The sequence below is a fragment of the Curcuma longa genome, chromosome 4 (assembly GCF_044706935.1).
Source record: "Curcuma longa cultivar G26 ecotype Majalengka, Jawa Barat chromosome 4, ITB_CL_G26_1.1, whole genome shotgun sequence".
NCBI classification, from domain to species: domain Eukaryota; kingdom Viridiplantae; phylum Streptophyta; class Magnoliopsida; order Zingiberales; family Zingiberaceae; genus Curcuma; species Curcuma longa.
This window is the reverse complement of record NC_133864.1, coordinates 796,528-810,506: the sequence shown is the minus strand read 5'-3', so window position 1 is coordinate 810,506 and position 13,979 is coordinate 796,528. Positions and strand designations below refer to the sequence as shown.

Below are 13,979 nucleotides of genomic sequence, written 5' to 3'. Positions count from 1 at the left end.
TAGGTGTAATCCAAACTAGACTAGTAAAGTTGATTTGATCAACTTTGGGAGATTAGAAGTCAAGTTTGACTTGACTTGAGAAGGAAAAATTTTGGGGGTCAAGTTTGACTTGACTTTGTGCCATGTCATCATCCATGTTGACTTGACTTTATGCCATGTCATCATAGATGTTGACTTGACTCATGCCACCTCATGGTCAAGTCTTGACTTGACCACTTGACTTTATGTTGAGGTGGCATAAGTGATGGCCAATAGAATGGTGCCACATCACCTTGGTTGCCACCTCATGGGAGGTTACAAGTGAGGTTTGTAACTCATGGGGGTTTAAAGCTTTTTAATGGGATTAATTGGTTTTTAATGGCATGATGTGGCCCACCACAAGAAGAGAGAAAAGGAGATTTTCATCTCAACGTGGATGAACTTTTCATTCCAACGTTGAAGCATTTTCTCTCCTCTCTCTTCTTGGTTTTCTTCTCCCTCTCCCTCTCCTCTTGCTAGCCAAAAGCTCTAAGGGTGCTAGCACACTCTAAGCTTTTTATTCCACATATTTGTCCGAGTGGATACCGTAGAGGAGACTACACGAGTAGCTCTTGAGATCCGACTCCACCGTGGACGAGCGGGATACGCGAAGGGCACGCATCGAGGGTAACATTCTCATCTTGTAGATCTAGTGTAGATCTAGGTTTTTAAACATGTACATGAACAATTTTTGTTTTTATCTTCGCACGGATCCAGTGGCACGGGAGTTCCGAGGTTTCCGCAACGCAAAAAGCGGTTTTTGCGGCTCGAAAATCCCAATTCCTCGCTCTATAACTATATATCCCAGGAAGCATCCACTCTTTACACCGAACAAGCATTTGTTAGGATTCAGCTTCAGGCCATATTGTCGAAGCGTAGCAAATGTTTCCTCGATATCAACTATGAGCTAGTCAGCTCGGAGGGATTTAATAAGAATGTCATCCACATATACTTCCACGTTACGTCCGAACTGTTGCTTGAAAACCCTATCCATCAGCCGCTGATATGTGGCGCCAGCATTCTTTAAGCCAAAAGGCATGACCATGTAATAGAAAGTCCCGTCAACAGTAATAAAATTGACTTTATCTTGGTCCTCCTAGGCAACTGGGATCTGATGATATCCTTGATACGTGTCCATCATGCAGATAAGCTCATATCCCGCGGTGGAGTTGACTAACTGATCTATCCTATGTAGAGGATAGCAATCCTTTGGACATGCCTTATTAAGATCCCAAAAATCGATGCAAACTTGCCATTTACCACCAGGTTTGGGTACCAAAACTACATTAGCGAGCCAAGTGAGGAATTGTATTTCCTTGATCTGCCCTACTTTCAGTAATTTGTTGATTTCTTCCCTAATGATCTTGTCCTAGTCAGCTGAGAAGTGCCTCCTCTTTTGTTTGACAGGTCGGACTCCAGGAGTGAGATTGAGTTTGTGTTCCATCACCGTTGGGGGGGGGGGGACGCCAACAATCTCTGATGGTGACCAAACAAAGATATCTCAGTTTTGTGTCAGACAGGTCAATAATTGTTCTTGTAACTCTTGCGACAGGTCGGCTGCTATGTAACTGACTTGGTCAGGTTTCTCTGGTACTATTCGTGCTGGTATCTTTTCCTGGTTGGGTCGTGGGAGTGAGGTATCTTGTACCGAGTTCACCTCGGTGTTATGCTTTCTTCTTACCGTCTACAGATCGGTCTGTACAATATCTATATAGCACTTGCGGGCTATATTTTGATCTCCTCCCACAGACCCGACCTGATCGTGTACCGAAAATTTTAATTTCTGGTGATAGGTGGACACCACTGCGCCAAAAGAGCTCAGTGCCGATCGCCCCAAGATAACGTTGTAAGCAGATGGAGCTTCTACCACTGTGAAGAGGGTAGCTTCGGATTCTGCGAAAGGTTCCTTCCCCAAAGATAACGGAAGTCGTATTTGTCCAAGAGGTCTGATCTCGTGCCCGGAGAATCCAAAAAGGGAGGTCGCCATGGGATGTAACTCATCCCCGTCAATCTGCATGCGGTCGAAGGCATCTTTGTATAAGACGTTGACCGAGCTACCCGTATCCACGAATACTCGGGCTACATCGTAGTTAGCAATGGTAGCTCTGATGACTAGAGCATCATCATGAGGAGTAGCAACTCCTTCCAGATCTTGAGGCCCGAAGTAAATAGCAGGGCTTGGCTCGATGCTCCGATTGGTGCCAATACTATAAGTCTCAAGTTGGCGCCCATGAGCCTTCCTAGCCCTGTTAGAATCTCCATCCGTGGGACCACCGGCTATCATACTTATTTCTCCGCGATGGGCGATGTTATCTTGGTTTTCCCGATGATCTCGGCGTGCCTCCGGAGGGGGTCCCTGACGAGGCATGTGTTCTTGTCCGTTGCCTTCAGGTGCCAGCAACCTATCCGCCTCGGGAGGAGGTCGTCGTTCTCCTTCTTCTACCTGGGGTCAGCCCGTCTTGGTTCAGCTCGGCGTCTCTGATCCCCTCGCATGCACCTCTTCCTTCTATTGCGTCGCCCAACTACTAGCGGGGTTATTTCTCATTGTTGGCGTTCTCTGATGACCCGGTTGATTTCTTGCGCCAGGTATCGACAGTCTTGCGTACTATGCCCACCAGACCGATGATACACACAGTAGCGAGCGGGTTGTCCTGGCCGAGCTGCAGTTCTTTGTCCGGCCCCTTCAGGCAGGTCATCAACAGTTTGCATGACTCGTTCATTTCGGCGTGCAGGAGCATTTTGAAGAGGTCGGGTTGGCACTTCTCTTCGTGGTGGAGGCGGCACCGGTCTCTTTTCAGCGGGCGGGACTGCCACAGGATCACTTTGCCGAGCCAGCTGAGTTTCTTCCAAGTGTATGTATTTAGTGGCTCTTTCCGATAACTTCTGATAGCTAATCGGTGGCTTCTTCACGAGGGATCAAAAGAAATCTCCTTCCAGCAATCCTTGAGTGAAAGCACTTGTCAAGACATCTGACGGTGTTGACGGCACTTCACATGCTACTTGATTAAAATGACGAAGATATTCCCGTAGAGTTTCTCGGGGCTTTTGCTTCATCGTAAAGAGATTCAACGGGGTCTTCTGATGCTTCCGGCTACTGGCGAACTGGTGCAAGAAGACCTCCTTGAAGTCCTTGAAGGACTGTATGGTGGAGTTCGGCAACTTACTAAACCAGCGTTGAGCCGACCCGGAAAGTGTGTTGAGGAACAACCTGCACTTGATGTCATCTGTATATCGATGCAGCAAGGAGGCGTTCTCAAAGCGGCACAAATGATCTTCAGGGTCGGTGGAACCATCATACTCTCCCACTTGGGGAGGTCGGAAATGTCGGGGCAGCTCCTGCTCTAAGATTTCCCACACAAATGGGGTTTCAGGAAGGTCGGTGGCATGATTTGCCGGAGCCTTCCCTTTACGGGCATCTCTGACTACCTCTTCAGCTTGAGACTCACTCGAATCTTCTTCTCCATGCCTCCTGTCTCCATTCGTAGAGCCTGCCTGTGTTGATACCTCTTCAATAGGCGAGGGTCGTTGCCTCCCCTTCGAGGCCTGACCTGCCGGTATCGAAGGTGGTTGGGTCGGGGCATTTCGTAGGGCTGCATCTATCGCCTGTTGCACAATCTGGTGCAGCTCATCCTTGGTTATCGTCACAGTTTCTTCTGGGTTCCTTTCTTCAACGGGCTCCCGGTTGCTAGCGGTGCGTCTGGTGTTAACCATCGTGGCGTCTAGCTCAGAGTTCCCACAAACAACGCCAAAATGTTCCGACTCGATGCCGACGATAGTCAAGCCACCAGTCAATAAAATGTCACGTCAACCTTCGATCACCCATCGCCGAGAAGAACCTGAAGAAGCAAGAACTGAACGCACGAATTAGCAAGGTCGCCGGGGATTCCCGGCGTGGCCACTCCGATGCTCAAGTCAGAAATAGAGAAAATCAAAGTAGTAATATGTGTAGAGAATTCCAGATGGTTATTTGTCATACCTGCGGGGTTTATATAGAGGTAGCGAGAGCGGTATCCTCGGATCTCATTGTTTGCGATTGGCCGTGAAGGCGTGATCAGCGGACCGATCTCTGACAAGTTCCAAACATCTAACGGCTTAGCAACGTTAGTTATCCTCCTTCGACGGCTAGGATTGTCCGGGACCAAGTAGGGGCACTTGGTCCCTATCCTGATCCTTGTAGATAAGTTGCTAAGCCCGACGAAAAGGTCAACGTGATGGCCCGATTCTGTCCAGCTACCTGAGGTCGGTAATGGCGGATTTGTATAAGTGACCGGGATGTGCAGGTATGCCGTGAGCTTATATGGATTGATGAGCTGAACTAGGTATGCGTCTGAGCTCTCTACGTACGCCATGGTTGACCGAAGTGATTTGCCGAACTCTCTGCGTGTATCTGTCCGTTAAACCAAGCATCTAGGTCGAGCTCTCATATGAATTACCGAGCTGTCTGAAGCGGATGACTGAGTTTATGGTGCGATACTAGGATCAATTCATGAGGTCGGTATGTGATACCGGGACCAGCTCATGAGGTCGGTATATGATAACGAGACCAGGTCATGAGGTCGTTGTGATAGGGCGGGGACCAAGTCATGAGGTCAGTATGTGATACCGGGACCAGGTCATGAGGTCAGTATGTGATACCTGTACTTTGCTAAGAATACTGTGAAAGATCCACGTCTATGGACCGAAGATAGGAAGGGCTCGGTTTAGGCACGCGCTGACCTTGTAGTGAGTTCGGTATATGAAGTCTGTTTGGTACGAAAATAATTATAAGAGATCGGGTTATATAGATCGAGGTGAGGAAGATGTTAGCCTTAGTATCATAACAAGCGCCGACCTCGTAATGAGCTCGGTCGATAATGCTTGTACCCTGTTAAGATTGTTATGAAGGATGGTAGTCTATAGACCGAAGCTAGGAAGAGCTCATCATAAGTATCAAGGCACGTGCCGACCTCATAATGAGGTTGGTGGTTTGTTTGGGATGAGGATTCTCGGAGCCAAGAAGGGGAGAGATTGAGGCTTTCCGTATGAGTGTTTTACTTATATTCCTTTACTCCCTTCTTTCCTGATGTCCAAGTCTGTGCTAAGCATACGTACCGGATTAGGGGTATTTAGGATCATGATAATGGGTCGAAGTATCTTGGATGAAGTTGAGAAGATCTCGATACTGAGGAAGGTGCTAAACCCTTAAAGAGGTCGGCCCCTTCTTACGGTTAAATATCGGGGCCACTACGAGAGAGAGATCGGGCTCCTCTGAGCGGAAGCTTGACTAGTTTCTCAGCATTTCCTTTCGTACCCCTCACCCACATCATCACTCCCTATTCTCGCCGGATCAAGTGTCAATAAGATCTCATTTAGGGAGTGACATGTTTTGACACTTGTGGCTTAGTCCCTTGAAAGATTATATTTACACTAGTTGTGGATGTTACTACCTTTATGGAGGTTGGTCCATAACCAATAAAGTACTTCACTAAAGGAAAAATATAATATTCTCTAGCACAATATATCATGTTTTGATGGTTGATCACTCAAAAATCTACAAATAATATAAGTTGATTGAAAAGCATTTCTCAATTTATCTTCTAAAAGGTTTATGATCATATCAAAGAACATGGACATGACCATTAAGATAGAAACCTTCTTAAGTCTTAGATCGAGTGATAATACAAAATGACAAGAGAACTAAGTTACATGACAACCATTCTACGAAAGACTTAGTGTATGCATATCTTCTAGACTATTAGGTTATGGCATATCTTATTAGAGGCTGATCATAACTTGTGTAACAAGGATGAGATCTAGGATTATTAAAAGGATATCCTCTTCACTAAGCACCTTCACAACTGTCTTACAAAGTTGAACTGTGTGAACAACTAGAGGTTAGACGTTGGACTGCTTCATCACTAAGGTATATAGTATATATGTTGTTTGAACTAATGTGTAAGATCAAGGAAACAAAAAAAAAAAAAAAAAAAAAAACTTATTCCTGCACATTCTCAAACAAACCCACATCTCAACAAAGTGAGTATTTCTTGATCCACAATTGATTTTAGAAGAACACGAATCACAAGATCGCTCATGACAAAGTACAATGTTTGCCAACTTAGTACTTCATCAATTCCTACAAATTGTGCCAATTTGATTTGGGCATATCATGATGATGATATATAAATAAGTCTGCCAATTGATAGAGATCTTGAACCTCGATTAGTGATGTTGGCTTGAGTAAATGATGCTAGAGGAACTTGACTGAATTAAGATTAGTAGGTACTAGGGTACTTTAGTTGGACGGCAAGGAGCTCGATCAAAGTCTAAAAGGATCAAATTAATAAGGTTGAATACAGCTCCGTTCTAGTGAAAGACTTTAGGTTAGTGTTAGAATTGTCTCCAATGTTGGATGTCAAGGTGGTAAGGTAAGCTATCTTGTAGTGATAAGTGGGCCTTTGGAGAGTTTAGAGTTGAGCTAGTAAGGTAAAGGTAGACATTAATAGGACTATTGTGGGGATGTATGGACGACAAGTCGTCACCTTTGACGGAATTACTTAAACGTCTATAGTGCCCTTAGCCCTTTTCGTTTATACATCTCAAATGACTGTTCTTCCAATCCACTAGTAGAGCTCCGTGTGATTAAAAAGGTTGGGTGGATTATTCACGTGGATTGCAAAGAATACGTGTTAGTGGTGCTCGTAGGTAATTCGACTAGTCCAACAACGACACGACCAAAGTTGTTTGCCCAAATACAGGAATAGGTGACAATTTTGAGAGAACTTAGCTTAATGAGATCAAAGGAGCTCTAAATAATCTATGTTGTGGAAGAACACCAAACGTCAATGAATTGAAAGGGGAAGCACACCATAGTTGAAATCTTTTATAAACAGAGTTAAAGCACACCATAGTTGACTAAAACTTTTGAGCATAGCATAAAATTTAAGAATTACGAGAGCCCACCATTTCTTTTAGTAGTTGCTGATAAAGAAAAGAAAATAGGAAGCCACAGGCAACAAAATTTGCAAGCCACAGTGAAAGTCCAACAATACAAACCTAAATAATGAGTTTCTGAAGATCAATCTACTAATCATGCAGTATCAACTATAAGCGAAACAAGATGTAGCAAAATGCCAAGAACATAATATATGCTGAGTAATGAGTTTCTAAAGATCCACCTTTTCTATGATCCAGCAGTACCAAATATAAACAATGACACAGTATAGCAAAGACAGTGACATAAGCAAAATGCTAAGGACAGAATCTAAATGCGAGCCAGCCTCGAACGATTATCTTGTTTCTAATCAAGCAGTACCAAATATAAGAGACCAAACAGGGTCTAGCAAAGGCAGAGCCAGAAACTGCATGCCAACACGTAGATAGATAGTGAGTTTCAGATGACCCATCTTTTTCTAATCCAGATATAAGCAACAAAACATGACCTAGCAAAGGCAACACCACAAGCGGAATGTGAAGAACACAATCTAGATAATGAGTTTCTGAAGATCCATTGTTATTTAATCCAGCGGTATCAAATATAAGTGACCAAATAAGATCTAGCAGTGGCAACGCCACAATCAAATGCCAAGGACACAATCTAAATAACAAATTTCAGAAGATCGATCCATCTTTTTCTAGTACAGCAGTACCAAATATAAGTGAAGAAACAGGATCTAGTAAAGGCAGAGCCTGAAGCGTAATGCCAAGAACACAAACTAAACAAGTTTTCAGAAAATTTTGTTTTTAATTCAACAGTATCAAATATAAGTGATGAAACAGGATCTAGCAAAGAAACGACTGACAATCTATGCAACAGAAGATCAATACTGCATCAGTTCACTCAAACTAACAAACACAGACACTGACATGATATGGAAAACCTTCATAACTCTTCTTATATGGGAAAAAAAAGGATAATATAATACAAAAGGCAAGAAAATAAATCCTGGAGCCAGCGCTACCATCTGAGAGGACAGTTCTTCTGTTCATGCGTGTTCTGGTAATTGAAGTATATCATCCACAACACAAGCTTGAAGTCACATGACAAACAAATGGATCAGAAGACTCAATGAAGAACCAAATTATTCAGCCAACAAAACAGAGAATTAGAGAACTACACTTGTTCTAGCATATGATACAAACACTAGAGAGCTGCAGATTTCCTTTTCACATAATCTGCATAACCCTTATCTGATTTAGACTAATTCATATATGTAAAAAATGACTACAACATGTACACTGGTGAGAAAAAGAATAAAACTATATAGATAAAGGGAGAAATCCTGCTATTTAATCACTGGACTACTGTTAGTCGGCACAGAGGTGGATGAAAGGGCGGTGAAGAAGCTTATCCAACTTGTTATTCAAAGGAAAAATTCTGGAAAGGACCACATGACGAATTTTGTAAATATGTCAGTCTCAAGAAATTCAATGTGGGCAGCTCGTCCAATGAATGTATTTAAGTTTCTCCCTTGAGAAGATGTGTCAAAATTCACATCACACCGCAACAATACTCGCCTTTCAGATGAAGGGGCAGAGATCTGATCCAAGCAATTATTCAGCATTTCCATGAAGATATTTGCCTTCTTTGACAGATCCAATGAGTATGCTTGGCATGGTTCAATTCTGGCAGAATGGTAGGGAACATAACCATCCTGACAAATTGAAACAAATTAAAATAAATAAATAAAGCAATCATTTGTCTGCCATATAAAAAAACATGGAATCTCAACAGATACAAATGGAGAAATTTTGAATGAGCAAAATGGGATAAACATGCACTGATGATTTTAATTTTGAGCAAACAATCCAACAAGATTCCTACCCTTATTGTGACACAAATATTTAGTACCACATATGACCTTATCCTTTCATGATAACGAACTACTATTGCTAACTCATATCATGAGATTAATTAATAGGGTTTTATCATCATGATCGTGTCAAACAAAAGCAAATCCAATAATGGATTGCGGCAAGTGAATTAGAAAATAGACATGTTGGCAATCAAGTCTTCTCCCTTCGAGGCCTATCTGAAAGAGTTTGGTACCTCATGTTCGGTAATATTTGAATAGGTATGAACCATCCTCTATGGATGTCTTTGCTTTGAAACAAACAATTAGAATTATAAATATGTATAATGACAACAATAAAGCATTCAAATGTGTCAACATGGAAGATAATGCAGGAATGTTTCACCTTTAGAGTTTACAAGTGTTGTAGTTAAAATGATTATTAAGTGGTTGACGTTTACATAAACTATGGCTTACACCCTTAATCAACACCTTCAAAACCCTTAGAGATATCCTATGGACATAATTTAAACTATCAATATATTGATATAGTCAAATCAAGGTTTAAAATCTCAAGCCGTCAATTTCAATCTCTAACTTGAATGGTACAATGTCGATACAGAATGATGTTGTGTCATTACAGTTTTGATATAATTAATTTTACTTAATATAAATTACAATTTTTAAATATTTTTTATTAGAATTAATTGTTTAATATACTAATTAGATTGATAATACATCCTGTATAATATATGTTTGTTATTCTAGTTATCCTTGTTGATTAATTTGATTATCTTAGTGTTTAGAATTAAAAATGTTTGCAACCAATTCAATTTTAATTTTTAGCTTCAGTTACTTGAAAATTATAACTTTTTAATTTTACAATGATTTTACATGTAAAATGCCAGAATGTGCAATAAGAAAATGAAACTTTCTCTAGTCCTCTATAAATTGAAACATGTTTTGTTTTAAAATTCTACAACATCGGAGCAATCTTAGATTTAAAGGCTCGAGATGAGAATGCAATTTTATTTAAAATGAATGTATATTTTTTACAGGTTTATATAAATTGTATTCATTAGCATTCGATAAAAGTTCGAGAATTAAATAAAATAAAATGAATAATTTAAAATTCTATCATTCAGTTTTAACTTGGTTTTATCTTCTTTCATGTAACAACAATTATTAGAGTAAAAATAAAAAGGAAGATCCAAAATTTTTAAAATTTAAATAACATATTAAAATTAAATTTTGAATTTTGTAATTGAATTTATTTAATTTTATAAGTATAAAATAATAAAAAAAAAGTGAAATTTAATTCGGACTCAAGTTGATCAAATTTGAAAATTTTGGATTACTTTTTTGTTAAATTAAATTCAAATTTGAATTTTTTTGACCTTCAAATTGAACTTAATATTTAAAAAAAAAAGAATGTGATATGATTAGTACACAGTACACACCTATTGCAATCATCTGTATTTTCAATTATGTTCCAATAAGATAAATATAAATAGTGACAAAATAAATAAATTATTTTCTAACTTAATTAAATAAGTTTTTATTTAATCAAAGTGTTGTGCCAAAATAGCAATGGACTTAACTAAATAAGAATGAGCGACAAGTATGAAAGGCACAACGATTGGCATAGCGGCAAAGTAGGTGATGAATTAATAGCAAGGGTATTTAATTATTTAACTCCTCTAACTTTTCCCCCTTTTTTACCTCCGGCCCTTCTTTCTCCCACTGCCTTAAAGCATCATTGCACAAACCCCATCTTAATTATAAAAATATGAAAGAACATTTTTTTCTCCTTTCATCCTTTAAGGAAACACAATCAGTCAAAATATATTTTTTTTCTTCATTTTCTTTTCCTTTCTTTCTTTCCTTGATGTTTCTCTCCCTCCAGGGAACCACAACCTTAGCTATTAATGAGATGCTGTCATTGTTCATCATACAAATGTAGCAATTACTTGAAAATACAACAAACAAACAAGTATATCAGCACTAGTAGCAACATACTTTCTTAAATCTTACATATGAAATGAAACATGAAGCGTTTTAGATACTAAAGTCTGATTCAAGAATTTTATGGACTGTTGAGTTGGTGCATTCAAGTTGTCAGTTTTATGTATGGTTTAAAAGTCTCTTTCTGTGTTGAGGCTTCAATAATAGGCCAAAACAAGATGTGTGGCAGTGCCAATGGATTATCAAGAGGTGCTGATTGGCACTGATCAGTAGGAGAATTACAGAGGGAAGAAGAAAGAAGAAGAAATGGGGGAACATTGAAAATCTCACAAATAACCTCCAGCTCACAAAAGCCTTGCGGGTGCTTATGGAAGCTTCAAGGAAGCGTCCAATGGAACCCTAGCTCGCACAAAACCTCAAGGAAGGTCTTGCCAACAACCTCCAGCTTGTGGAAGCCTAATGGCTATAGCTCATGGAAGTAGTGGCACTCAGGGAAGCCTCATGAACAGACAACCTCTGCTATCGTCTGTATCCATAAGTTTCACATGCCAATAGGAGCAATTGCAAATTTCACCCATGCCAACTGTCTCACCTCAAAATTTTAAATTGATTCATGTACCATCTTTATTTGGCTCTATAAACTTGACCAAGGTATATATACCATATGTTTTCATTATATACGATTACCATCACAAGTCATGTTATAAGAAAACTAATAATATTTGACAATAAGATTTTGTTCTATATAGATGTTGGCTCTTCGTTTATGGCCATGGTGGTCACATCATCTTATGTGCTTTGATAGGTAATAAGCCATATTATACATGTGATTTAAGTTTACTCATAGATATCCTCGTCATATAGTCATGTGAGCTATCGAGTTTAAAGCTATGGCAATGATCGACAAGAAAGTTTGGAATGTGATGTCAAAAGGCGCATGATTGGATTCATGTAACATGATGCAAATCCTAGGAGCATCAAGCATTAGGTAGGTAGTGTATATATAGTGTCGATTATCTAGAAATCTTGTTTCATCAAGAAATTGAACAATGAATCTTCCACTAGATGCAATATAACAACAATCAAGCTTTATCCCATTAGGTGGGGTCATTTATATAGATTATTCTACGTCATTGGACTCCATCCCATCATCATTTATATTTAAATAAATTTTTATCTTGTTTTATTATTGCTAACTAAGTCTTTATTGATCTTCATCTTCCTCGTTTAATGTGCACATTTATCATTTTAAACGTGTCTTCCTAAGTTTTACCTCAATAAGTACAACCCTGATTTTCTCTTTAATATTTTCATTTCTTATCTAGTCCATCCTTGTATGTCCGCACATCCTTCTTAACATCTTCGTCTCTACAATTTTCATCTTCTGCTCATGTATTTGAGTCATAGTCCAACATTCAATTTCATATAACATAGCAAGTCTAACCGTCAATTTTGTAAAACTTTCCTTCAAGTCTCAAAAATATTTACGATCACAAAGAACGCATGATGCTCTCCTCCATTTCAACCATCCCGCTTATATTATATGTAAAACATCTCTCTCAATCCCTCCATTCTTTTGTAGAAATGATTATAAATACTTAAAATTCTCAGTTACAAATAACACTTCATCTACCATCTTAATAATTATCTTATTACATCTAATATTACTAAACTTAAATTCAATATATTCTGTATTTACTCTACTAGGCCTAAAACATTTCACTTCTAGTGTTTCCCACCAAGATTTGAGTTCAGCATTTACTCCTTCACGTGTCTCATCCACCAAAATAATATCATTTGTAAATAACATTACTGTGATACCATATCTTGGATGTCTCTAGTGAGGTTGTCCGTCATTAGTGTAAAAAATAGACTTAGAGTTGATCCTTGATGTAACCCTATTTTTATGGAGAACGTTTCGGTTGTTTCGTCTTAATTCTTCACTCTTGTTATTACATTCTTATACATATCCTTAATTAGTTCAATATACGTTATGCTAACACCTCTCTTTTATAGAATTCTCCATATAATTTCCCTTTGAACTCTATCATAAACTTTTTCTAGGTCGAGGAATACCAGATGTAAGTCCTGCTTTTGTTCCCGATACCTTTTAATTAGTTATCTGAAAAGATGTATAACTTCTATTGTCGACCTTGCAAGTGTAAATCCAAATTGATTTTCAATTATCGTGACCTCCTTTCTTAGTCTTTTTTCTATTACTTTTTCTCAAAGTTTCATGGTATGACTCATTAGTTTAATATCTTTATAGTTTGCACAATTTTATATATTACTTTTATTCTTATATAAGGAAATTAGAATACTTACCCTCCACTGATCAAGTTTTTTTTTTAATTTTTAATATCAGATTGAATAATTTTATAAGTCATTTAATACCTTATTTCCCTAAACACTTCCATACCTCTATTGGAACATCATCTGGTCCAATTATTTTTTCATTTTGCATCTCATTTAAAGCTTATTTTACTTCTAAAGTTTGAATTCTACAATAAAAATTTAAATTTCTATACTCATTTGACCTACTTAAATTATCTAAGTTAAGTTGGTCACCTAAAATTTCATTAAAAAGTTAATCTCTTTCATCGCTCTTTGCCATTTACTAATATCCTATTGTATTCATCTTTAATATATCTTATTTGTATAAGATCTCTTATTTTCCTCTCTCTCGTTTGAACTATTCTGTAAATATCATTTTCCCTTTCTTTTGTATCTAATTTTCGATATAAATATTCAAAAGTTTCATTCTTAGTTTCATTCACTAATTTCTTGACTACTATATATTTTTTAAAAAATTTCTCGTTCTTACAAGTATATAATACTTTAGCTCTTCGTTTTTCGTTCACTTTCTCTTTCCACCACCAAGATTCTTTACTTGGTGGTGCACGTGTCTTTGACTCACCGAGTACACTCTTAGCTACTATTTTCAATTTTGATATCATCTTATCACATGTCGTATTTGAGTCATCCTATATTTCTCCTAATATTTGTACTTATATCCTCTCCTTAAATATGTTTTATCTCCCATCCTTTAATTTTCACCACTTAATTCTAGAAGTCGTGCATATTTTCCTTCTATTGATATTATGCATGAGATGTATATCGAACACTACTAACCTATCTTGGATAGTAAATTTTCTCCAAGAATGGCTTTGCAATCTTTACAATCCTTCTATCCTTCTTCCTAATTATAAGAAAGTCAATTTGCAA

The 13,979-nt window shown here is 38.4% G+C and overlaps 2 protein-coding genes across 2 annotated transcripts in view; both read right to left on the bottom strand.

Moving 5' to 3' along the window:
- Positions 1 to 1,702: 1,702 nt before the first annotated feature.
- Positions 1,703 to 2,386, bottom strand: LOC141826298 (uncharacterized). The gene has a single exon (XM_074713541.1). The coding sequence runs from the start codon at positions 2,384 to 2,386 to the stop codon at positions 1,703 to 1,705; it is 684 nt and encodes a 227-aa protein (XP_074569642.1).
- A 5,483-nt stretch (positions 2,387 to 7,869) lies between these two features.
- Positions 7,870 to 13,979, bottom strand: part of LOC141828425 (uncharacterized) — a 39,542-nt gene continuing 33,432 nt past the window's right edge. The window contains exon 15 of the mRNA XM_074715853.1: positions 7,870 to 8,651. Coding sequence (XP_074571954.1) covers positions 8,361 to 8,651 — 291 coding nt within the window. The 3' untranslated portion in view covers positions 7,870 to 8,360. The remainder of the gene's footprint in view (positions 8,652 to 13,979) is intronic.